The sequence below is a fragment of the Terrapene carolina genome, unplaced genomic scaffold (genome assembly GCF_002925995.2).
Source record: "Terrapene carolina triunguis isolate 2854851 unplaced genomic scaffold, T_m_triunguis-2.0 Scaffold141, whole genome shotgun sequence".
Lineage (NCBI taxonomy): Eukaryota > Metazoa > Chordata > Testudines > Emydidae > Terrapene > Terrapene triunguis.
Window position 1 is genome coordinate 3,155,677 of NW_020664492.1, and position 24,763 is coordinate 3,180,439.

Sequence of the window (24,763 nt, forward strand, 5' to 3'; positions counted from 1 at the left end):
ACACACTTTAAAAGCATATACAGTGTAAGATAAAATGTGTATCTGAAAGTTTTTTTCTCTTACTTAATTGGCCTCTCAGAGTTGATAGGACAACTCCCACCTTTTCATGCTCTCTGTATGTGTATATATATCTCCTCAATATATGTTCCATTCTATGCATTCGAAGAAGTGGGCTATAGCCCACGAAAGCTTATGTTCAAATAAATTTGTGAGTCTCTAAGGTGCCACAAGTACTCCTGTTCTTTTTGCGGATACACACTAACACGGCTGCTACTCTAAAACCTGAAAGTATAATAGATTTGAAAAGTATGAACATAGACTAGCTTCCTTATACGGGTGTTGTTTTTTATGACAATGTCAGTGCATTCATTTCGGTGATGTTGGCCAACCTAATAATTTCAAATGATGATTTGTAAGCAAAGTCTAAATGAGCTCTCCCTGACAGCTAGTGATGAGCTGGGGGCTGGAGGGAAAGGCTTCAGGACCAGATTGTATTTACATTCACACCTAATCTACCTAGGTATCCAGCAAACAGAGCTGTGTTGCCCAAGTGATAGATTTTGGCTGGGGTTGGGTTACAAATCACTTGAATGCGGGGTGGGGTGGGGTGGGGGGGAATGAAATGTTGTTGTTCTTGTTGTATGAGTAAAGGACAGTAGAACTGTACTTAGCCTGTGCTGATTGAGGGCATCGAGAGAGAGAGAGAGAGAGAGAGAGAGAGAGCGAGAGAGAGAGAGAGAGGGTGCGGACCTGTCCCTCTCCACTGTTTAAAGACAGAGCTGATTAGGCTCCATAGATAGTCTTTTGTTCTGTTAAGTGACCACTGCAGCTGAAATCACTGATAATCAGGTCTAAGTGCTTAGTCCTGCTGTGGGGACAGTGTTTCTGTGGAAGAGACAGCCCAGACTGCACTAGCAGCGAGGTTTCCCCACTGAGAGCTCAGCTGAAATCACTGAGAGCTGGGTGGAACCTCAAGAGACCAACTCACAGAGGTCACAGTGGCAGGTGGCAGCAGAAGGTGAGGGCGCAGGGCCATTGGCAACAGAGTGGTGGAGTGAACGGTGGCACAATGAACAGCCGTGGCCAGAGCGAACAGTGAGCAGCTGGAGGAACGAGCAAGGTGCCTTCTTGCCCCCCACCTGGGAGGTGAACTCACGTGAAAGCACCTCTGAACTCTGAGTCTCCACTGACCAAGCACAACCCCGGTGAGTGGGGTGCAGTGGAGGGAAAAGTGAGGGGCACGTTAAAAAAACATTTGTTTGTTGGACTATATTTTAGTGACTTTGCTCCAATATGCTAGATTTGTGACTGGGAATGGAAACTTATATAAATATGTTTCCTAGTAGGCCAAGATTTTTAAAAAGCATTATTTGCCAAGGTTGTTATCTCACATTGTTGCTATCTTGAGAGGTCATTATGTTGGGGAGTTTCTGTACTAAACATTTTTATTATTATAATTAATTTTCACATAAGAATGGTCATACTGGGTCAGACCAATGGTCCATATAGCCCAGTATCCTGTCTTCCAACAGTGGTCAAGGCCAGGTGCTTCAGAGGGAATGAACAGAACAGATAATCATCTAGTGATCCATCCCCTGTTGCCCATTCCCAGCTTCTGGCAAACAGGCTAGGGACACTCAGAGCATGGTGTTGCATCCCTCCCCATCCTGGCTAATAGCCACTGATGGACCTATTCTCCAGGAATTTATCTAGTTCTTTTTAAAATCCTGTTATAGTTTTGGTCTTCACAGCATCCCCTGGCAAAGAGTTCCACGGGTTGACTTTATGTTGTGTGAAGAAGTACTTCCTTTTTTTTTTTTAAACCTGCTGCCTATTAATTTCATTGGGTGACAGCTAGTTCTTGTGTTATGTGAAGGATTAAATAACATTTCCTTATTCACTTTCTTCACACCAGTCAAGATTTTATAGACCTCTATCATATCCCCCCTTAGTCGTCTCTTTTCTAAGCAGAAAATTCCCAGTCATTTAAAATTTTCCTCCTGTTTCATACCCCTAATCATTTTAGTTGCCCATCTCTGTACCTTTTCCATTTCCAATATATCTTTTTTGGGATGGGGTGACCAGATCTGCACACAGTATTCGAGGTGTACACGTACCATGGATTTATATAGAGGCAATATGATATTTTCTGTCTTATTGTCTATCCCTTTCTTAAAAAAGCAAAGGTTTCAGAGTAGCAGCCGTGTTAATCTGTATCCGCAAAAAGAACAGGAGTACTTGTAGCACCTTAGAGACTACAAATTTATTTGAGCATAAGCTTTCGTGGGCTACATCCAATGAAGTGGGCTGTAGCCCACGAAAGCTTATGCTCAAATAAATTTGTTAGTCTCTAAGGTGCCACAGTACTCCTGTTCTTTTTAAAAGAGCAAACAGAATGTTGGGAATCACTGACTGCCGCTGCACATTGAGTGGATGTTTTCAGAGAACTATCCACAATGACTCCAAGATCTCTTTCTTGAGTGTTAACAGCTAATTCAGACTCCTTCATTTTGTATGTATAGTTGAGATTGTTTTCCAATGTGCATTACTTTGCATTTATCAACATTGAATTTCATCTGCCATTTTTGTTGCCCAGTAACCCAGTTTTGTGAGATCCCTTTGTAACTCTTCGCAGTCTGCCTGGGACGTAACTATCTTGAATAGTTTTGTATCATCTGCAAATTTTGCCACCTCACTGTTTACCCATTTTTCCAGATCATTTATGAGTATGTTGAACAGTAATGGTCCCAGTACCAACCCCTCAGGGATACCACTATTTATCTCTCTCCATTCTGAAAACGGATAATTTATTCCTACCCTTTGTTTCCCATCTTTTAACCAGTTACTGATCCATGAGAGGACTTCCCTCTTATCCCATGATGGCTTACTTTTCAAAAGTCAATTTAAATTAAATACATTTTTTTTTAAATTTATATTTTTTTAGAAATCTAGACCTGTTATGTGTTTTGGTGTAACTTGCATTATCCTTATGTTAAATCTGCATTATCCTAACAAAACATTTACTTTATTCATATCTCTTTTATATATCTCATCAGTCCTGACACACACACCCCTGTAAATTCGGACACCTCCCCTAATTTCAATTCCTGGGGAAACCACTTTTTAATGAGACCCTCATGGGTTCTGGCGTGGGGTGTCAAGTGACAACCAGGGGCGTGTGGTCAGAGGGTTTATTTTTCCGGTATTGAAGCAGGTTTTCTGGAGGTATCTGGATAGCCTGTTCCATGATGCAATCTACTTCTCTGGTGGAGTGTCCTTGTTTGATGAAGGTAGTTTTAAATGTGTTATGGTTTGTATCCTGGACTTTCTCCTGGGACCATATTGTGTTGTAATTTGCAGGATCATCCAGCTTATCACGGTTCTGTGCTTCCACTTGAATAAACTGTTTTATTCAATGGCACATTTTATCCTGATGAATCCAAAGGGATCTGTTTTCTGCACTTTTTGAGATGAGCACAAATCCTCTCTCTTTCGTGCTACTTACCAACTCTTGATAAAATTTACATTTTACTTCAGAAGAATTATCTAATTTCATTACTTCAGTCTATTCAGTTACTTGTTACCTACATTTCGTTCAGCTGTAGACAGGCTGAGTCATACTAATGCATATACTGAACCATACTAATCACTTCTTGGCATTATTGTTCAGTAGTTTTCAGATTTACAACAATTAGAATGAGAAACAGCCACCTAGTGAATTCAACACTGTGAAAGAGTTGTTAGCCAATCTTATCAAGAACCATATTATCAGATACCCTGTCTACCTTCCAGAAGTCTCTAGGTGCTAGCAAGCCAACTTCCGTGATAGTTAAGAACTCCACTCACTGCCCTCTTCAAGTCCAGTGACAGCTGATTCTAAACATGCATCTCTCTCCAGTCATCAGTGACTCCTCCCATTTCTCCTTCAGGCTTGTAGACGGAGCTATGAACATTCTTACTACTTTCCAAAGGCATGACAAAAACTTTAATGGTCTTATCACTTTTCTTTTAGCATACAGAATACTTAAAAAGCTTGAAATTAGAGACTCATGTTTCTAAGATAAACAACTTCCAAATTTCTGTATTGTTCATGTAACTACTTCAGAGTAACACAGAAGTTTAAAAAAAAATGAAAAAAGCCAAACCTCTTTTATCTCACCAGGGTTGAAGATTTTTTCAGAAACAAAAGTTAAAACGTTGAAGACTTTCTCACAACCCTGGATTGTACAGTTTACTATCAAATCTGGCTAAACACCCTATATCAAGGAGGCATACAACTGTTATTTCCTCCAGATGTGTCCCCCCTCCCTTCTCTGGATTGAACCCCAGCCATCAATCCCTCTACAGTCATCATTTTCAGTTAGTCAATGGGAAAGCCAAGACAGTGAACCGTTTATTTCCAATGAAAAAGAAACAGAGTACTCAAAGGGCCTAGGAGTTTTGTCTGTAATTTTGATGGGCTGGGAGTCTTATAGGTTGACACTGTGCTGATTTGAATCTGTTTGTCTCTATATAAATAATTAATTGTATATGTACATTGAGTCTAGAATGGGCACATTCTATGGATTTAATAAAGAAATAAAATCAAAACAATATAAATTCTTTTTTCTTGTATAGACAGGATGATTCAAACATTACACCCCCTAACAATGCTCCCCACTAGAGATATTTTACCAGAAAAGATAATGTAACCAGAAGACATGATAAAAACATATGTGATCTTTATACCTGTAACCCATATATTAGTGATGACAAGGTAATATAATGCACTCTGATATCAACAGAAGCAACAGCAGAATTCAGACAAAGCCTTTTCTCCATCAGGGGCCTCATCCTTTGTCAGCAGTGGGAATTATTTGTACCCTGTAAGGGAGCATTAGGCCACAGGTTGGCACAGCTGTATAAAAGGATTTACCAAGTCTGACCTGAACACAATGCAGTCACATGGATGGAGGAGGATTATAACATAAACCACATAACAACAGCAGAACTGCGACAGATAAGGTGACCTTTTTGCTACAAGACTTCCTCTTCTAATCACCTTACCCTACCTGCCAATCCCTCAGAAATCAAATAATTATTCTGGTACACGCAAGCAAATGCAAGCTTCACATCTCTGCCATGCAGTCAGACAGGATGAATTACCCATTCCCAAAGTTACAAATCAATAAAAGTGTAGGAGGGAATGAGACCATCTCTCTGGCTTTGTCTACCCTGGCAGCATGTAGGACATGGGCGGCGTGTAATGGGGAGGATGGGGAGCTGTGGCAGATTATCACACAGGCCTAAGAGGCCCATGCCCAGGGGCCCTGGTCAATCTGGGGGGCCCCCAGAAAAATCTCCCTCTGCAATGGCCCCAGGGATGGGGGGAGCCCTCGCTCCCTGCCAGGGCCGAGGCGGGGGCACAGAGCTTTCCTGGTCTCGGGGCCACAGCAGGGGCAGGAGGGGGGTGGAAAGGCGTGAGGGGGTGGGGCTTCGGGGGGGAAGAGGTGGAGTGCGGGTGGAACAGGGGCGAAGCCACAGGGGAAGGAGCAGAATGGGGAGGGGCTCCAAGCTTGGAGCTCCAACACTGCAACACCCAGCTGGGAGGGGATGGGGGAAGATGCTCTGGGCTCGGAGCTCTGGCCAGGGCCGAGAGCTCTGCCATGGTCCCAGCTGGGGCTGAGAGCTCAACCCCGGCCAGGGCTGAGCTCTCAGCCTCCCGCTTGTGGCCTCAACTGAACTCTCAACCCCCCCCTCGCCCCAGCAGGGGCTGTGGAGGGGGCTGAGAGCAGTGGGCATGGGCGGGGCCTTGGCCGGAAGAGGCACAGCAAGGGGCTAGCCTCCCCAAGGGGAAGCTTCACCCGTTGCCCATGATGTAGGATACATGTAGCTATACACCACAATGAAAAACAGGCTGCATCCACCCTGCAGTGTAGCAACGTGCAGCAGAGAAAGGCTTGGGCAGGGGCAGGCAGCAGGGAAAGACTTTCGCTGCCGGCAGGACATTAAACTGCTAAAAATAGCAGAGTGGAAATAGGCTGCCCTGCTTCGTTGTGTAGAGAGCCATGTAGGGTACATACCCTAAGGCTCTGTCATGTCTTTACTCACCTAAACAGTGCCTCTCCATCTACACTGTTATTCACACCCAAGCTGGGGGCATGCAGCGTACGTACTCTACACGCCACCATAAGTGTAGACATAGTCTCTATTAGAGATCTGTACATCTCTCCCAGCTGGCTCCTTTTGGAGGTGCTCTCATGAGCTGTGTGGCAATAGCAAGAACCAATGCTGATGTTCAAGCCACACGTAAGCTGCTTTTGGAATTGGCGAGAAAGCACAGGCATTATCATTTCATAAGGAGACAAGATCTGTGGATCACCTCAGCACATAACAAATTATTCGGGTACTACTGGAGGAAAATTCCATTCACTATGCATGGGCCAAGTACTGACGACATGAACAACTACAATGCTCTTTTAATGTTGCTTACATCTCAAAATTATATACACCACACAGTGAATTTACATATGTGTAATTGCCCGGTCTATTTCCAGCCATCTTAGATGTTGCCCAAAACATCTAACGTCAGATACAGCTTTAAGAGAACAAGAAACATTTTGATTAACTTGTTTTCCCTTAGCAGGAAGGCTACTCCTAGTGGAATTGAGGTGTGCACAATAAATGTTATTTAAAGCCCAGCCCTGTTCCTACTGATCTGTTGAATCACAGAATCATAGAAGATTAGAGTTGGAAGGGACCTCAGGAGGTCACCTAGTCCAACCCCCTGCTCAAAGCAGGACCAACCCCAACTAAATCATCCCAGCCAGGGCTTTCTCAAGCCAGGCCCTACAAACCTCTAAGGATGGAGATTCCACCACCTCCCTAGGTAACCCATTCCAGTGCTTCACCACCCTCCTAGTGAAAGAGTTTTTCCTAATATCCAACCTAGATCAATGCAGTCAGTATCTAAGTAAAAAGCAAAACTACTGACATAATGAGCCAATGATCATGATCTCCATGTTTTGATAGTTTAGTGAAATAATTCTACAGCTCTATGATGAAAGACCACAGAAACACAGCTTAGTACACCCCAGCCTTTTTTCACATAGCTGAAAGTTGCTGACTGGTAGCTTTCTAAAATGAGCTCTGATTTTAAACTATTCCTGAAGCAGAATGAGGAAATAAAACAAATGCAACCCAAATAAAGGACTGAACCAAGAACTTCCATGGAAAGAATTACTTACATCCAACGAATCTTCATTCACTAGGATGAGAGACATATTCTGAGAAACAAGCCTGCAGGAGTACCCTGTAAAAGATAAAAACAAGGGTTTCCTTGTGAAAATTACAAATATTTTAATTTCACTTTTGATATAGCACCTTTTACTTGAGGCTCTCTAAGGACCAGATTATGAGCTCCATGGTGAACAGTTATTTACAGGAGTAGTCCGTTGTGAGTAACTGATCAGCAATATGAATAATGAATGGAGTGGTTTTTTGTTTGTTTTTGTAAGGGTGGCATAGAGAGACACACATTAACAGCAACATAAGTCATTTAGTCAGACTACAAGATTTTTTGTTGCGCTAGTATATTTTATAGGAGTTATTGAAGACTGACATATGAAAGAATCACTTTAACCAACAACTGAAATGCAGCCTCCTCTTGAGTGGAAAATAGCAGCTGTTTAGCAGCTTACGGCTGTAATGCACAACATTTAGGTCAGTAAGTAAAGAAGAATTTTGAAAATTGTAATTATTATTGTCAAGGATGTTTCTGCTTGATGCTCTTCATAACTTACGTTAAGTATAATTATGGTCCATAATAATATGGTTTTGCAATAATATTTTGGGCAATATTTTACCATGAATACATTTGTGTTGACTAGATAAGGATTACTTTCTACAAATAAAAGAGGATGGGGGCCAGCAGTGAGACCGTATGCCTCTGTTGAGAAAATGATGAAGCATAGCTAGTAAAACAGAGTTCACAATAGCAAAGCTGCACAGTCCATGACTTTCTGTGCTATTCCACCCAAAGAGACTCACTATCAGAAAGAGTAATTAAACCTTTTAGTGGGTAATGACAAACAAAAAACAGACTTCACAAGAAAAAACACATAAGGATTATTTCGGCTCCAGTGTAATTCCAGCCTACTACTTCCATTAAGGGGGAAAAAAAGTCCCACATGCTGAATTTAAGGGGGAAAAAATTGGAATTCTTAAATTAGCTCCAGACCGAAGAGCTACATTTTTTATTTTCACTGAAAAAAATGGGATATTACAACTTTAATAATTTCCCTCCATGTCAGACTTATTCTTTCCCCAGGGAACGGCTGCAGCTTTATGCAGTAGACTGTTACAAATTCAGTATAACTAATTCAAAAGGATTTTCTAGTAGTTTTTGATTGGAACAACAGCTGCAACAGTGAGCAGTAATTTTGAAACTGCTGCTCGCTGTTTTATTTTACATCTTTCAAATCAAGCAAGACGCCATTTGACAGCTGGAGCAGGATGAAGAAGTTCTGGAGAAAATGTTAAGCAGTTCTGCTATATGTCTTGGCAATTATGGAGTCAAGAGGGCCCAATCCTGCAACCAGTGAAGTCAATTGAAGTTTCATCATTGAGTTAAATAGGAATAGGATAGGGCTCAGAAAGAGGGCACAAAACACAAACCAATCACCATTTTATAAGATTCTTATATATTATGCACAATTTTGGACCTCTAACATCTTAAAATATAACATCAGTGTGTTAAAAGTATAGTAATTGGCACTTAAAGTTGCCAAATGACGTTTATAACTATATATTCTATACAAATGGTTAATATAGTTACTTCTGGCAGTGCTAATATGGCAAATTAAAACTAAAAGTTCAGACACTCCGGTTTGGTAAAATGAGATCAACTTCTGGATCAAAGCTAGGTATAAAATGTCAATCCACACTTGTAAATTGGGGTCTAGATCCTTAATCCAAAAATGTAACTAAGTCCATAAAGTGGCTGAGACAGGCACCTCCGGGACTTTTATTTACCTGAAATTAACCGTTAAATTAAAGCTAGAAGGGTGCCAGAAGTTATGCACAGTGATTGTAAACCTTTTTACTTACAAGGGAACTTTAAAATGTAATTTAAAACAAGCTTTACAAACATGATTCAAACTGTACACAAAATGTTACTGCTGAACATTAGACTAACTATAGTGATCATTTAAAGGCACAGTTTTAAAAAGGTATCCCTCTGCATCCCAATATTTGCTTTATTTTGAGCATGTGTACAAATTTCAAAAAGATATGAATTAGTGGAAAACAATGCCAGATAAGATTCAGTCAGTCACAGAACAAGCCTATGTAAATCATATTACTTCACTAATTAACATAGATACTATTCTGAAAGGTCTGTACTTACATCCATTGTTGCATTTTACTAGCTATGGCAAATAAAAAGAAAGTGCTTTTGTGGTTGTTGACTATTGTCCTTTGAGGAGCAAGCTGAGATCAACAAACTGATTTTACAGAAGATTCACACCAGATGCAGTGGTAAATGACTCTTAAAAATATTTAGATATTAAGCCACCCACCCTATTTCTACTAGAAATACTACCACATCAGAAAATTCTGTTTAATCCATTTTAGTGCGTTTGAATTCTACAGGTACATTGAGATCTTACACAAGTCCCGTAAGCAAACAATAACTATATGAGTCATGCAGACTGCATCTGAAATTTCACTTACACTAACTGAAGCCAATTTTAAAGCTAAATAATGAAAATTACCGAGTGTCTGAAACTTTGCTATAGTAATGCAAGTTCGGTCACAGAGTTCCAGAATTTTGGCAAAAGGCCACTCAGAAAATTACTAACAGTCTACCTGCAGATCTGTGTACATAATGGCTCATAGGTCACTTTTGTTCAAACAGCTAAAGGCCTTAAAGTCAGAGCTAATTTGAGGATGCTAAGAAAGTATCTGCTTCAACAAGAAAACAGCACATGTTACTAAGATAGGTAATTCCTAAAGGAAAAAAAGCTAATGGCTGTTGGTAAAGATTTGTAAACACGCAAAGAAAGAAAGGCAAGTGTGAGTGGTGCTTTATACAGGCTAACTGTAGCTTTCTTTGAGGACTGTTTGGTAAGGATGATGGTTGCAGACTTTGGCAACAAGATAACACCGGGACTATATATGTATATATGTGCATGACAGCCTGTCCATTCACAAGACCAGACTGAGTGAAGCTCTGCTTCTCTTCGTCTGATAGGAAGGGCTGAAGGACTTTAGAATTAAGTAGATAGGCTCTTATGTACTTGCTTGTCCTATATGACATGGTGGCACATCCGTAAGCATGTGAGACAAGTAAACATGTGGGCACAAGTTCCATAAAACAACAGACATTTGCTATGGGATAGAAATCCAAATTAGGAAACTTGGTTCCAATTCCATTCTGTCTTCCACCGAACTTCCTAAAACTGTTTGGTACTTCAGGATCAGGATTGAGATGCGTGCATTGCTCATCAGCCTTACCAAGAAAATAATTCAAGATCTGGAGAGATGCTGTTCCATTTGTTTCAAACTCATAGGCTGTGTTTTCAAAGAGGCCTCTAAAAATACACCTAAAATATATATTCTTTAAAAATCCCCATTTGCAATGCAAACCAGACAGACAATCAGAAGGGCAGCTGCTCCTTTTATTATATTATTACTATTTACTATTTGTATTGTTGTAGCACCTAGGGCTCTACTCTGGACCAGGACCCCACTGGGTTAGGTGCTGTACAAGCACAATAGGCACGTATGCCTGCTTGCTCAGATAACTGAAGGGTTTTTCATAAGCAAGCTCTTGCACTTGCATACAGTGCAGGCACTTTTTCTAGATGGTCATGGAAAAGTTGGCCTCCTCTACCACGGCACTGGGAATGAGACGGGCTTTTTAAATTTCTTACTAATAACTAGTTGTTTATTTTTGCTGTAGGCTTTCCCTTCTTGTATCTCATTAGAGGGCAGTGCCACATTAGAATATTCCGTCACAGCATGAAGGGCGGTGAAGTAGAAGCTGGCACCCAGAAAGTTTCTGTAACATCCATTGATGGGTCTCAATGGCATGAAGCAAGACCAACTCTTGCTCCCTTTTATGGGCATGAAGCTGTGAAGGGGTCAATCTACCACAAAAGCACTTTCTTTTTATTTGCCATAGCTAGTAAAAGGCAACAATGGATGTCAGTACAGACCTTTTAGAATAGTGTCTATGTTAATTAGTGAAGTAATATGATTTACATAGGCTTGTTCTGTGACTGACTGAATCTTATCTGGCATTGTTTTCCACTAATTCATATCTTTTTGAAATTTGTACACATGCTCAAAATAAAGCAAATATTGGGATGCAGAGGGATACCTTTTTAAAACTGTGCTTTTAAATGATCACTATAATTAGTCTAATGTTCAGCAGTAACATTTTGTGTACAGTTTGAATCATGTTTGTAAAGCTTGATTATACACCTGTAGGTGAAGACAAGCTTGTCACACAGCACAAAAACTATCATTTTCACATAGATGAAGCTGTAGAGGGCTGAGCTGGATAGGTCCTTCCTGAGGACTGTGTTGGTGCAGTCAGTTTGGCTCTGCTGGCATGGTGGCAAGGGCTAAGGAAGCAGTGACTCAAGAGATGTGGCACTTTGTAGTATATATGGATGGACAAGGATATCTTGGCCAATTGCCCCTACCTGTTCAAACCAGACTTATTCCACTGGCTTAAAATTGGCAGGTGACATTTTCAACATCAATCTCCAGAGTCATCTGAATTCCAGCCAAAAAGGTCATGTGACCATTTATAGACAGATGGAAAACAACATCCATAGCCCATCTCCCCACCTATTCTGTATTGTCCTTACGGTGGTATTTTAGCGGCTCTGAAAGATCTCAAGGAAAGGGCCACCACCACTTCCCTGAGGCTCGGTCTACACTAGGAATTTATGTCGGTATAACTACGTCACTCAGGGCTGTGAAAAATGCACACCCTTGAGTGCTGTAGTTATACCAACCTAACCCCTGGTGTAGACAGTGCTACGTCGACAGGAGGGCTTCTCTCGTTGACGTAGCTACCACCTCTTGGGGAGAAGAAGCACCTGCGCCGCTGGAAGAAGCTCTCCCACCAGCATAGATAGGACTTCTTCACTAAGTGCTACAGCAGCACAGCCGCACTGGCGTAGCTGCACCGCTGTAAGTGTAGACAAGCCCTTAGAGTATTTACTCCACCACCTAATATGTCTCACTGCAGGACGGTTCTCCTGATATTTCTCCTACATTCTTCTTTCTCTAACTTCATACCATTACTTCAAGTAGTTCCCCTTTGTATCATGCTGAAAAATTCCTCTCCCTCCTTAGTGTACACACTCTGGTAGTCATGACTTAGCCAAGATTCAGAGATTTAGGGTGAAATCCTGGCTTCATTGAAGTCAATGGCAAAATTCCCACTGACTTCAATGGGGCCAGGATTTAACTCATAGTTCCTTTAATCTTTCCTCATATGTCAATCCCTCAGACAATTAATCTTTTTTTTTTTTTTTTTTTTTTTTTTGTGTGTGCTCTTCTCTGAACTCTCTCCAGTTTGTCCATATCTTTCTGGAAATAAGATACACAGGACTGAATGATATATTCCACAGAAGTCTTTCCCCAGTAGAAATCAATATGATATTTATATATATACACTACATAGGAAAAACTACAATAAAAGAACATTAAGGTTGAAAAGCCAAGCATTCAGATGTTAAGAAATGCCAGAATAAAGGTTCCCTGTGCAACTTTATTTCAGCCCCAATTGTTCATATGCATTATCAAACAGTCTTCAGTCACATCTCATATTTTCCACAGGACCCCGCCTCAAGATGGACAGTGCTCACTTAATGAGCAGCTATTTCCCCCCCACATTGTTCAATGTGTGGCTCTATCCCTTAGTTACTGCAAACTATTCAAACCCTGCTCTGAAGACAAATGAATTTCCTCATAGGCTTTTCTATGGTGCTCATCATTATAGTATATGAGTGTTTCACAATTTATTTTCAGAACACCTCTGAGACGAGGAGGTATTTATTTGTTCTGTTTTACAGATGGGGAACTGAGGCAGAGAGAGATTCAGGTCAAAAGTATTCACTAATTTTGGGTGCGATACCTAGGATCTGATTTTTCAGAGTACTTAGCATCATATAGCACTTTATATGCACAAGCACAGCTCCCGCTGCCTCCAATTGCAGCTCTGTGTAATCAGCACTTCTGCCAATCAGACCCCAGGATCTCAAGTCAGGCACCTAGAAAATGAGAAACACACAATTAGGGTTTGCCTACACAACCCTCAGCAGTGAGCCTATAAGCCTGGGTCAAAAGACTTCCTAAAAATAGTCACCACGCTACAAATAGCTGTGTAGGCATTGCAACTCAGGCTGGAGTTTGGGCTCTGAAGCCTAAAGCGTGAGCCACAAGTTAAAAGCACTGTTTATACAGCTCTTTTTAGCATGGTCGTGTGAGCCCCGCAAGCCTGAGTCTGTCAACCCAGATTCGGAGGTTTGCTGCCATGGGCTGCTGCCGGCTGTGCAGACATACCCTCATTGACTACTCTGAAAAATTTGGTTTAAGTGACTTGATTAGCATCACATAGGAACTAAAATCCAATGTACCAGGGCAGCATTCAACTGCCTTCTCTTTCTGTAATCCCCTGGCTCATTCACTACACATCTCCCAACTGGTGCAAAAAATTAAGCAATGGCCCGACAACAGACTCCTTCAGTACACAACCCTGATTCATCCTCAGAGCAGGTCTGTCCTATGCACTGAATGAGGCAGATATTCTGTGGAAGAAATTGTATATGATCATGTAATTGAAGACTGTATCATAATGCATACGCACCTGGGTCTGAATTAAGGTTTCACAGGCAACCTTAATTGTGGTATTTTCTAAGTTTTAAGTGCTTGACTTTGCAACTTTGATAATGTTCTTTTAACGGATTTTTGTGTATACTTTTCTATACTGAAAAAAACAGCTGAAAAAAAACAAACTCCATCATATGCATCATATTGACACCCACATGGGTCACCAGCAGGGTTGAAACCTTTACATCCATAGCACAGCTCTCTGCCACTTGTGCTAATGGAGTAGGTGACAGCAGAAGTTGTCATTCTCTGTGTGGACAAGCACTAACTAGAGGTGATACACACACACTTTGCCAGAGGGTTTCACAGATATTTGCTGCAGCAGAGGAATGGTGAGACTCAGGAACGTTGGGTTGCATTCCAGGTTCTGGAGGGGAGTGAGCTCTAGTGGGCACAGGTTCTCCTACCTGTGCCCCCCAAGCTTGACCCTTTCTGTCACATCCCTTCCAAACTGGCCCTGTCCCAGCCTTGTCTTCCCAACTTCTAGCTCCTCATCCCAGTCCCAATCTCCCTGATTACCCAGCTCCAGTCTCCATTCCTCAGGCTCCTCATCCCAAACCAAGTCTCCTTTGCCCAGTAAATCCTTGCCTCACCCCCTGGATTTTTCAATCCGAGTCTTCTTGTACAGCCATTCCCAGTTCCTATCCCCACCCTCTAGCTACTGAACCCTAGTCTCTTTGCCTAGCCAGTCTCTCCTTCCCTCCCACTTCCTCATCTGCTCTGTCTCTCTTCCCTCCAATCTCCAGATACACTCCACATCCCCATGTTCCCTATCCCTCCTGACTCCCATTCCCAATCTCCATCCCTAGACTCCTTGTCCAATCTCAGTTCCCCTCTTTCCCATCCAAGCTCCTTGTCGAAGTCTTTGCCCAGCCAATCACAGTTCTTCCCCCTCACCTCGACCACTCAACAGATAGTTGTTGCTCCTTCTCCCAACTTCTTCCCACAGCCCCACTTGTTCCCAGTCCAGTCTCCCATGGCAGGTTCCTTGTCTCAACCTATTTGCCCCCAGAACCAATTCTTGCCCCTTTGCCTTCCAATCAGGCAGCTTCCTCCTCCACACTGCCTGGGTTCAGAAGGGGGGCATTAGGAAAACAAGAGAGCAGCTTCCCACCCTCAGTTCATGTGCCTGCCTGACCCTGGCCCAGCCACAGGTGCCTAAAGCTGCAACTGCAGGTAAAGTCCTGCTTAGCCCTGGGCTGTAGCATGCCCAGTGTGGATGGAATCTTTGGGGAATTAGCTCCAAAGATCTAGCAAGTCTCTGGACATATGCAAATGGACTTTTCAAAGGCTTAGGGCTGGTCTACACTAGAAACTTACATCAGCACGAATTCAAGAGCTCTGAAGGACCTCAAGAATTAGGTGGCAGACCAGCTCTCAAAAAATATGGAAAAGCTCATTAAAACGAGCTATGGTGTCCACCCTTTTCCCATTACTACCCATCTGTGATGGGGTGCACCAACCCCATGCTAGGCTTGAAGGGATTAAAGGACAATACTAGGTCCAGGTAACCCCGCCCCTCCACACCTGCAGAGAATGCCCCAACTGGAGAAGGGATCAACTCAGTTCGGAAGGCTGGGGAGGAAGACAGACCTACTGGAAGGGCTCCTGGACAAGAGCACCGGAGAAGTCTGCTGAGAGGAAGAAGACTGTATGTTGAGCGCAGTTGGGGCTGAATATTTACTTATCTTTTCTTTTTACCTTATATTGGACTTTGAGCTGGGGGAGAGAAGCAGATGGTAGGAAGTGACCAAGGGAGGGTAACTCAGGGGGACTCAGGGTCAACAGTGTCTGGCATCCTAATTAGGGCCCTGGGTCAGAGCCCTGTGGAGTGGGAGGGCCCAGGCTCCCCTACCAACTGGCCCCGGTGCAGGAGGGGCTTAAGTCTCATGCCCACTTCATTCCCCATCTGGTAAGAAGAGAGACTGGACTGAAAGACTTTCCCACTGGGAAGTGGCACTAGGTGTCAAGAACTTTTTCATACAAGCTGATTTCCCCCTACTGCTGGAATGCTACTTTCACCTTCAAATATACAAACTAGACTGCACCTTAAACTCTAATTAACATTTTTCATTCAATGGAAGTTACAATGGCTTCTTAGTCACTAACACCAGTTACCTTAACGCACACATTTGCTACATATCTTCATAGCTCTGTATCAGGTGAATTCAAAGCAAAATAAAATATGAAGGTTGCTGTTGCTACCTATGTTGAGAGCTGTTTCCTGTTTGTCCCCTGTCAGGATCCATATCTTGATTTCTGCTTTCATTAGTGTTGCTATAGTTTCTGGAACACCTGCTTGAAGGCGGTCCTCAATGGCTGTAGCTCCAAGAAGCAGTAAATCCTAAAACAAACATCAGAATTTGAGGGGTTGTTTTCTTTAGGCCAATATCAGCTTAGACCACACTTAAAAGGGAATTCATGACTGCATGCTGCACCTCATCACTAATACAGTGTTTTGACAAGAGATGAAGAAGTTACTCACCATGTGCAGAAACAATGGTTCTTCAAAATGTGTCCCCCTATGGGTACTCCACTGTAGGTGTGCTTGCGTCCTTGTGCTGCTGATCAGAGAACTTCAATAGCAGTGTCCAGTAAGCCCACACATCCGCTGTCTCTCCTCGTGCTGTGCCCAAGGCTAGTCAGTGCGTGCGGGCTAACCCCCCTAAGTTCCTTCCCTAGCACAGAGTCATTGACAAGAACTCCAAAGTAGAGGGAAGAGGGTGGGTTGTGGAGGGACACACATCTTGAAGAACCATTGTTACTGCACAAGGTGAGTAACTTCTTCTTTGAGTAGTATCCCTATGGGTGCTCCACTGTAGGTGACTCCCAAGCAGTATCGTTTCTGGAGGGCCGGGACTTCAGAGTCTGGTCCATTACAGATGGCAGTACTGTGGAGCCAAAGATGGCGGCAGAGTCTCTGGTGATCACATAGTGTTCTGTGAAGGTGTGGGCTGACACACATGTCGCCGCTCTACAGATCTCCGAGATAGGAACATTCTTGAAGAAGGCAATGGATGAGGAAATCAACCTTGTGGAGTGTGTACAAACAGTCTGGAGGGGTCATACTGCAAACTTGGTAACACTGTCTGATGCAAGTTGAGACCCATTTGGAAAGCCTTTGGGCTGATACTGCTGAGCCCTTGGATCTTTCCGCAACAAAGAGGAAAAGCTTAGGGGACTTCCTGAAGGCCTTAGTCCTGTCCAGGTAGAAGGCCAGGGCTCTCCTGACATCGAGGGTATGCAATATAGCCTCCCTGCTGTCTCGGTGAAGCTTGGGGTAAAAGATTGGAAGGTGAATCAACTGATTCATGTGAAACGGGGAGGTAACCTTAGGGATGAATTCTGGATGTGGCCTAAGAGTAACCTTGTCAGTGAAGAATATATAGCGGGGATGCACCATCAGAGCAGTTCTCTCTCCTATTCTCATGCGCAAGGAAATCACTATCGGGAAGGCCATTTTCATGGAAAGGTATGTCAGTGAATAGGTGGCCATAGGTTCAAAAGGAGGCCTAGTCAAAGCTTTCAGTACCAAGCTTAGGTCCCACGTGGGAGTCAGAAGTCGAGGTTGTGGGAAAAGGTTTACCATACCCTTGAGAAACCTGGATGTGACAGCACTGAGTACCCCTCAACAGGCTGGTGGAAAACTGTTATAGTTGCTAAGTGAACCCTGAGACAGCTTAGAGATAGACCCCATTTCATTAGGGTCAATTCATAGTCTAGGTAGGATATGTGGAAGAGTCACAGATGTCGGGGAGATTTGTTAAGAAGAGCACCAAATCATGTTTGCCAGTAAGTATGTCAAATCAAGGACTTTCTGCTGTGCAACAGAACCTCTTGTACCTCCCTTAACAGGAGCTTTCTAGATGTTGGACCCAAGCAGAACCCATGCCTTGAGGTGGAGAATCCCCAAGTCGGGATGTAGGGTACGTCCTCTGTTCTTTGAGAGGAGGTTCGGAATGGCTGGGAGAGGGATTGGTGGGCACGTTGTGAGCTGTGACAGGTAAGGGTACCAGGTCTGCCTTGGCCAAGTAGGAGGAATCAGAATGACGTGGGCTCCGTCTTTATTTTCTGCGGGACCTTCAATAGTAGGGGAAATGAAGGGAAGGTGTTATTATACTGACAGATGAAGAGAAGGGAGTTACCGTACAAGTGGAGAACCAGTGTTGACAGGGCCAATTCAATCAGGGTGGATGTAGTCCACTCCCAATAATTGATGAGGAGGTGTCAATACCAGGAGAGGGAAAGTTGCTTTTTGTAGTGAGCCAGCCACTTCCAGTCCCTATTCAAGCCCAAATTAATGGTGTTAAATTTGCATATGAATTTTAGTTCTACAGTTTCTCTTTGAAGTCTGTTTTTGAGGGTTTTTTGTTCAAGTATGGCTACTTTTAAATCTTTTAAATCTGTTATAATGCCTGCATCTGTAATTTTCACTCCATGCATCTGAAGAAGTGGGTTCTTTACCCATGAAAGCTTATGCCCAAATAAATCTGTTAGTCTTTAAGGTGCCACCGGACTCCTTGTTGTTTTTGTGGATACAGACTAAGAAGGCTACCCCCTGATACTTGACATCAGGCCTGAGAGCCACCTTCATGAAGATGGTCATCTGTCAGAGCTCTCTGTGCTTACGAGATCGTGGAGGGAGTTGTTGGCAAAGACCACACTTTTGCTGGATGTGGCCTTCCCTGAGACAGTGAATGCACTGGGAGTGCTTGTCTGCAATCGGGATCGCCTCTTTGCAAGTAAGGCACTTCTTGAAGCCTGGGAAACCAAGCACACCCCATTGGTGGGGAAGGGTCCCCAGTGGGGGAGAAAAAAGAGGGGGGAAATAAAGTATTTTTTAATTATTATTTTCAAGGGTAAAATAAGAAAGGAGAAAAAAACTAGAACTATAACTAGGAGACTAACTAGCTATAGATATATAAAATAAAGCAATAGTCTTATAATAGCTCCGTCTCTAGCCATGGGCAGTTGAGAAGGAACTGAGGAGGGTTCGCCCGTGCGTGCTGACTAGCCTCATGGCGCAGCACGAGGAGAGACAGCACATGTGCAGGCCTAGTGGACACTGCTACCGAAGTTCTCCAATCAGCAGTGCAGGGACACGAGCACACCTACAGTGGAGCACCCATAGGGTCACTACTCAAAGGAGAAACACAGTACGGTAATTTTTTGTGTGGTTCTTCTATTTCCTCTGCGTACAATCCACATTTTAGAGGTGTATAATGGAGCCAAATGTTTCTGATCAGAAAAATGGCAACATTTCAAAAGCAATTAATTGAAGTTACACAACTTTAACGTTAACCAGTGGATGAACATACATACTGGTGCATTCATTAATCACCATAGCAATATGCTTGAACGGTCACAATCTGTATTTCTTAAGCTCACAAAACAGAAATCACCTAGAGTCACATCATTTAAACTATTTCCCCTCCCATAAAATGTACACACAGCCTGCATACAATCACTCAAGGCTAAAATTATTGCAATTATTTACGGACATAATCACATCATATGTAACACAAATGGAATGAATATTGAACAATCCAAGTATCTGTACTGTATATACATATACCATATTCCTGGAAAGAAAAAGAATGTCTCATACAACTAGTTAGTGCTACAGAGCTTTACATATTTTTCTGAAATTTTAGGGCCATTGCAGGAAAAGATTTGGCCATGTTACAAAAAATATGGCAGACAAAATGCTGCAGAAGTAAAAGCAGCAAACTCTGCCAAATAAAGCCGCAGTCCTATCTGCCAGTTTTAACCCTGAAAGCATTTAAGTAATTCATCAGCCAAAGGAGAGGGGATTTTTTATACATTTTGTAATCATTTAACTTAGTTATTTGTAACTTTACAGATATTGTCCAGGAAAAATTTCAGCAGCATAGACTGAAAAAAGTGTCTTTTGGATTGAGAATTAGAAAAATAAATATGAAAACTGGAGTGGATACAACAGTAGAAAAGTGAGAAAGAGCGAGAGTGTGCATACGTGTGTGTAATATATACATATATTCCAGCAGCTGTATTTATTAATTCAACATGTGATACATTTAGCAAAATAATCCTGCTTGAATCATAGAATATCAGGGTTGGAAGGGACCTCAGGAGGTCATCTAGTCCAACCCCCTGCTCAAAGCAGGACCAATCCTGCACTAAATCCCCAAACAGCCCCCTTAAGGATTGAACTCACAACCCTGGGTTTAGCAGGCCAATGCTCAAACCACTGAGCTATCCCTCCCCCCAGACTATGAAACTATTCACATGCATAAGGTAAGCAGGATTTAGCCCTCAGCAGCATAAACGTCTGCAGTTGTTACCTTTTCAATGATCTCATAGCACTCCTCCATCTTTTGAGTTCTGTCTTTCAAAATTGTGCTGGTTTCATTATAAACATTTAACCACTCTCGATAAGAATTTTCTGACAGGTCTGCATATGCAATGCACAGAGTCCTCAAACCTACAAAACAGAATATAGATGTTGCACACATTAACCTACTGATGGGGAGGATCGCATCATTAAAATCCTTCTATTGAATGAACCAGCTGATGCTAAACACCTGGCCCCCTCACTGGAGTCAATGAAAGTTTTGCACACATAAGTAATGCAACATCGAGCTCTAGAAAGGCAAGACAATCTCCCAGTACAGTTTGGAAACATTTGGGTTTTTCCACCAACTTCACCCAAATGGGGCAGATTATGAATTTACTGACACTGGCGTAAATCTAACCAATTCCATTGACTACCCTGGATTTACACCAGTATAACCAAGATCAGTAGCTGGCCTAACATGCACAAACCTCTCCCCAATTTTCAGCAATCTAGTAATACTGGAGCAACAACAGTGTCATCTTTCATCTAATTTTCCATTTGAGGCTGAAAGTGATTTGTTTTAAATGTTAATTACTATAAGTTACACAACCCCAATGAGGTTGGTAAATATGATCATTATTATATTTTAACAGCAGGTATTTCATATATGCAATGCTACTCATCCCAAATTATTGCTCATCCCAACACTTCCTTTCAGAAAAGAGAATGTATTCTCCCCCTCCGTGCATGCATATAACTCATAGCTATATGAATGGGAGTTACACCTACACAATACATAGAGAATAGGCCCCTTGGAGTATGAAAGAGATCGTTTTATTAGACGGCTGATCAAGTTTAACATATATGAGACCATGTCTACACTACAAAATAAGTTAACCTAATGTACACTGGCATACAGCTATTGCAGTTATTAAATTGCTTGTGTGTGTGTGCACACATGGCACCTTGTGTCGGCACGTGGCACCTTGTATCGATTGTACTGTCAGTGTGGGGCATTGTGGCATGGCTCCTGAAAGCCAGCAACAGTTGATGTAAGCGTCAACCTAATTATAGAAACTGTGACTCTACGCTGCTCAGGGAGGTGGTGTTACTGAATTGGCATAGAGAAGCACTTACGTCAGCGGGAACCAAATTTAAATGAAGACTCTTCCACAGCTAGGTCAACACAAGGCATCTTACATCAACCTAACTGTGTAGTGTACACCAGGCCTAAGTAATGATTTTTATTCTGGCATGGGTCAGTCAGCAAAAGGAGGAAGCATGCCATATAAAATAGAAAGGCTTTATTATTTGGGGTTAGGGAAGTTCAAAGAACAAACTGGAAAAAATAGGACTTAGGAAAAAATAACCATCAATTCATGTTTTTACAGTAATAAAGTAAAAGGTATATAAAATGAACAAAGCCCATATCCCTTTTAGCGCTTCCTTGTGAATGAATGTGTCATGGATTTGTTACCAGTAAAATAAAAAGTTGGCATGTTTGATCTTAGATTGTAAGCTCCTGGGGCAGTGCCAGTGAGCCAGATTCAGATATGAATCTACATGAGTTGAAGTTGTAATGCACATCTTTTTCCCGGCTCTTTCAGCTTGTATGTTACACTAGTTTAGACACTTAGGGCCTAATTCTCATCTCTTCTGATTTTACACTGCTGTAATTCCATTGATTTCAATGTAGTTACTCCTGATTTACACGTGTAAAAGTGAGATCAGAATCAAGTCCCTACTCTCCCTTATTCTTATGCAGGACTCAGTACTGCTCCCACTGAAATCAGTTTCACCATGATTTCAACAGAAGCAGGATCAGCTTGTAAACTCCTTTTTTAGACTTACACATGGGTAAGTGAGTTTACCTTACATATACGACACATCACCCTATGAATTTGTCTCTGTGTCTTTATTTTTGTCTTGTTCAGCACTGAACAATTTGTTGGCATTTAAAAATTAATACGTAAAGTACTAATAATAATTCAAAAAATTAATTCATACTTGCATGTTGTTTCACTTACCTTCTGTGGCAAAGTATTCAAGATGCAATAGTGTTTGCTCCATATACTGGGAATCTTTTGAAAGTCTCTCAAAAATAACATTATCCTATCAAAACCAAATTAAATATAAAGAGTAAATTCACATGTAAACTCTTCACTCATGTACCTACAATGCACAAGTGTTCAACCCCTCTATATCTAACTGATGTGAGGTGCCTAACGTGGACATGATAATATCTGAAAATGAAAATACATACCATAATGAATTTTGGTTTACCTATGAAATGGATCTAGCTCCGCTTAGAAAACCAAAGCTGGAATATTACAGTTTCTACCACCATATATGAACTCCAAGCAGAAGTGAAAAGGGGTGGGATACTGTAATTGCTTTGCAAATACAAAAACACACATTGTTTCTTTAGATTTTTCTTCCCTTACCCCAAACTTGTTACACTGTTATTTAAATTTAGAATACAGTGACAGCAAAGATGGAATGCTCCATTTTGAATTACTGAAGTGAGACTTGGTTTTCCAAGAACAGAAGAGTCCTGAACAATAAAAAACACAGTTCCAACACAGATCCATACTTAAGAGTTTATCTTGCAATTCTTACTCAGGCAAAACTCCCATTTCTGTCAACGACAGTTTTGCCTAATTAAGAAGTCAGAACAATAAGCAACATAGGTTGGATTCCGTTGCTGAGAATTGCCTTAGAAGCACCATCCACTACTGCCTGTGGTTATTTCTGGGACTGATAAAGGTCTGGGGTGGAGGGGAAATGAAGGGAGAAAAGTTGCCTGAGAAATCAGGAACAGAAAAAAGGTGTAAAAGACATAAAAGAAAAGGAACTTCATTTTTAATATCTAGATGAACTTCAAATACAGTTGTACATAAATAAATAATTTATAATATCACTTTCATTATTTTATGAGACAAAGACAGGAATATATTCAGGGTTCTGCCCAATAAATGCAAACTCACTTTCAAAAGTTATGGCAACTATTTTTCTTAAAACAAAACAAGTTGATTTTTGGTGTCATTCTTGCCTCCCCTGATCTTGCGATTGTTGCGGCCCCTTTGCTGCTGCTAGAGGGTATTCTCCTGTTCCCACTGAAGCCAAGGCAAAACTTCCACTAACATCTATGGAGCAAGACCAGACCCACAATATCTCTCCTCTTTCTTCTTCCCAATGCTAGTTCTGTGATGGGTAACAGCTGTAACATTCAGCAACACAAAACTGACAGAAAGAGGAAGAAGGAGCACAGCAGTGTGAAAATGCAGATGTCAGACATGGTCAGTTCTGTTGGGTCCAGATTTGTGTGTGACTTTCAAAAGTTTTAAGCAATGTATAATTACAGTGGCCTTGATTCACCTCTGTTATTCCACTTTCATGTTGGCATAACTCCACTGAAATCAGTGGAGCTACGCTGGAGTATAGTAGAGATGCATCCAGCCCTGTATTTCAAATGATTTTTTAAAAGTATGTTTAAAAAAACACACACACTGTAGTAAATTAGAGCCTTACGGTAAAACGTCATAGAAATAGCACTGTTAAATAAACAGAGATTTAATTCCACATGATAAAACTGAAATCACTTTCCACTGAATTTAAAGCCACACCCTGCTGGGGTTTTTGATGCCTCTCATTTTTTACAGTCGTTTCATTTTGATACATTATCCCTCCTGTTGTTGAAAGTAGAAGCACAGCATATTATGAGCAGGGACAACTAGCAGCAGCAGCAGCAGAGATGGGAGAAAGCAGAAGATCACGAGACAGGCAGGGCTAAATGCTTGAGAACCGACTCCAGTTTTGAAGGTTCAGACCACAGTGTTTAGATGTCTAACTTCCTGACTGTACCTGCACATCAGGGGAGACATCCTGCCTGCACTGAAGTCAATGGCAAGACTCCCATTGACTTTAACGCAGGCAGGATTTCACTTCAGGCACTGAGAGTCCTAAATACTATGTGTGCCTGCAAACAAAATCAGAGAACAGGTTAAGGCTCCTTAAACATTCGGCCCCTAATATGTGCAGCTAACAGATATTCATTAAAAGGGACATTTCAACATTCTAAAAACAATGTGACTGCTGCAGCAGCTCGCAGTATTTCCACTATTCTCTGTTAGCAGTAGCGGATTACTTACAGCCCCTTTGCAGTACAGACGTAGTCGCCCCGTTGGAGTTCGAACTATTACAGACATTCTCTTTCTGTTACTATGAGAAAACAAACAGTCGTTTTGAATTATTTTAATAATAATATAATATATGGAAATATACTGATCTCATAGAACTGGAAGGGACCTTGAGTCCAGTCCCCTGCCTTCACTAGCAGGACCAAGTACTGTCCCTAATAGTTTTTTTCCCCCCCAGATCCCTAAATGGCCCCCTTAAGGATTAAACTCACAACCATGGGTTTAGCAGGCCAATGCTCAAACCACTGAGCTATCCCTCCCCCCAATTTTCTAATCAGATCTATGGTTCTAGGAGTAAAAGCACAGTCTGATCCACAAGTTTTCTTCCATACTCTTGGCACATTTTAAACCAGGTCAT

At 41.9% G+C, this 24,763-nt stretch overlaps 1 protein-coding gene across 1 annotated transcript in view; it reads right to left on the reverse strand.

Annotated features, from left to right (window-relative positions):
• LOC113406801 (phospholipid-transporting ATPase IB) overlaps window positions 1–24,763 on the reverse strand; it is a 408,364-nt gene that overhangs the window by 291,071 nt on the left and 92,530 nt on the right. The window contains exons 19-23 of the mRNA XM_029911979.1: window positions 24,358–24,427; window positions 22,234–22,318; window positions 20,214–20,353; window positions 16,096–16,234; window positions 7,227–7,291 (exon numbers count right to left, since the gene is read on the reverse strand). Of these exons, the coding sequence (XP_029767839.1) occupies window positions 7,227–7,291; window positions 16,096–16,234; window positions 20,214–20,353; window positions 22,234–22,318; window positions 24,358–24,427 (499 nt within the window). The remainder of the gene's footprint in view (window positions 1–7,226; window positions 7,292–16,095; window positions 16,235–20,213; window positions 20,354–22,233; window positions 22,319–24,357; window positions 24,428–24,763) is intronic.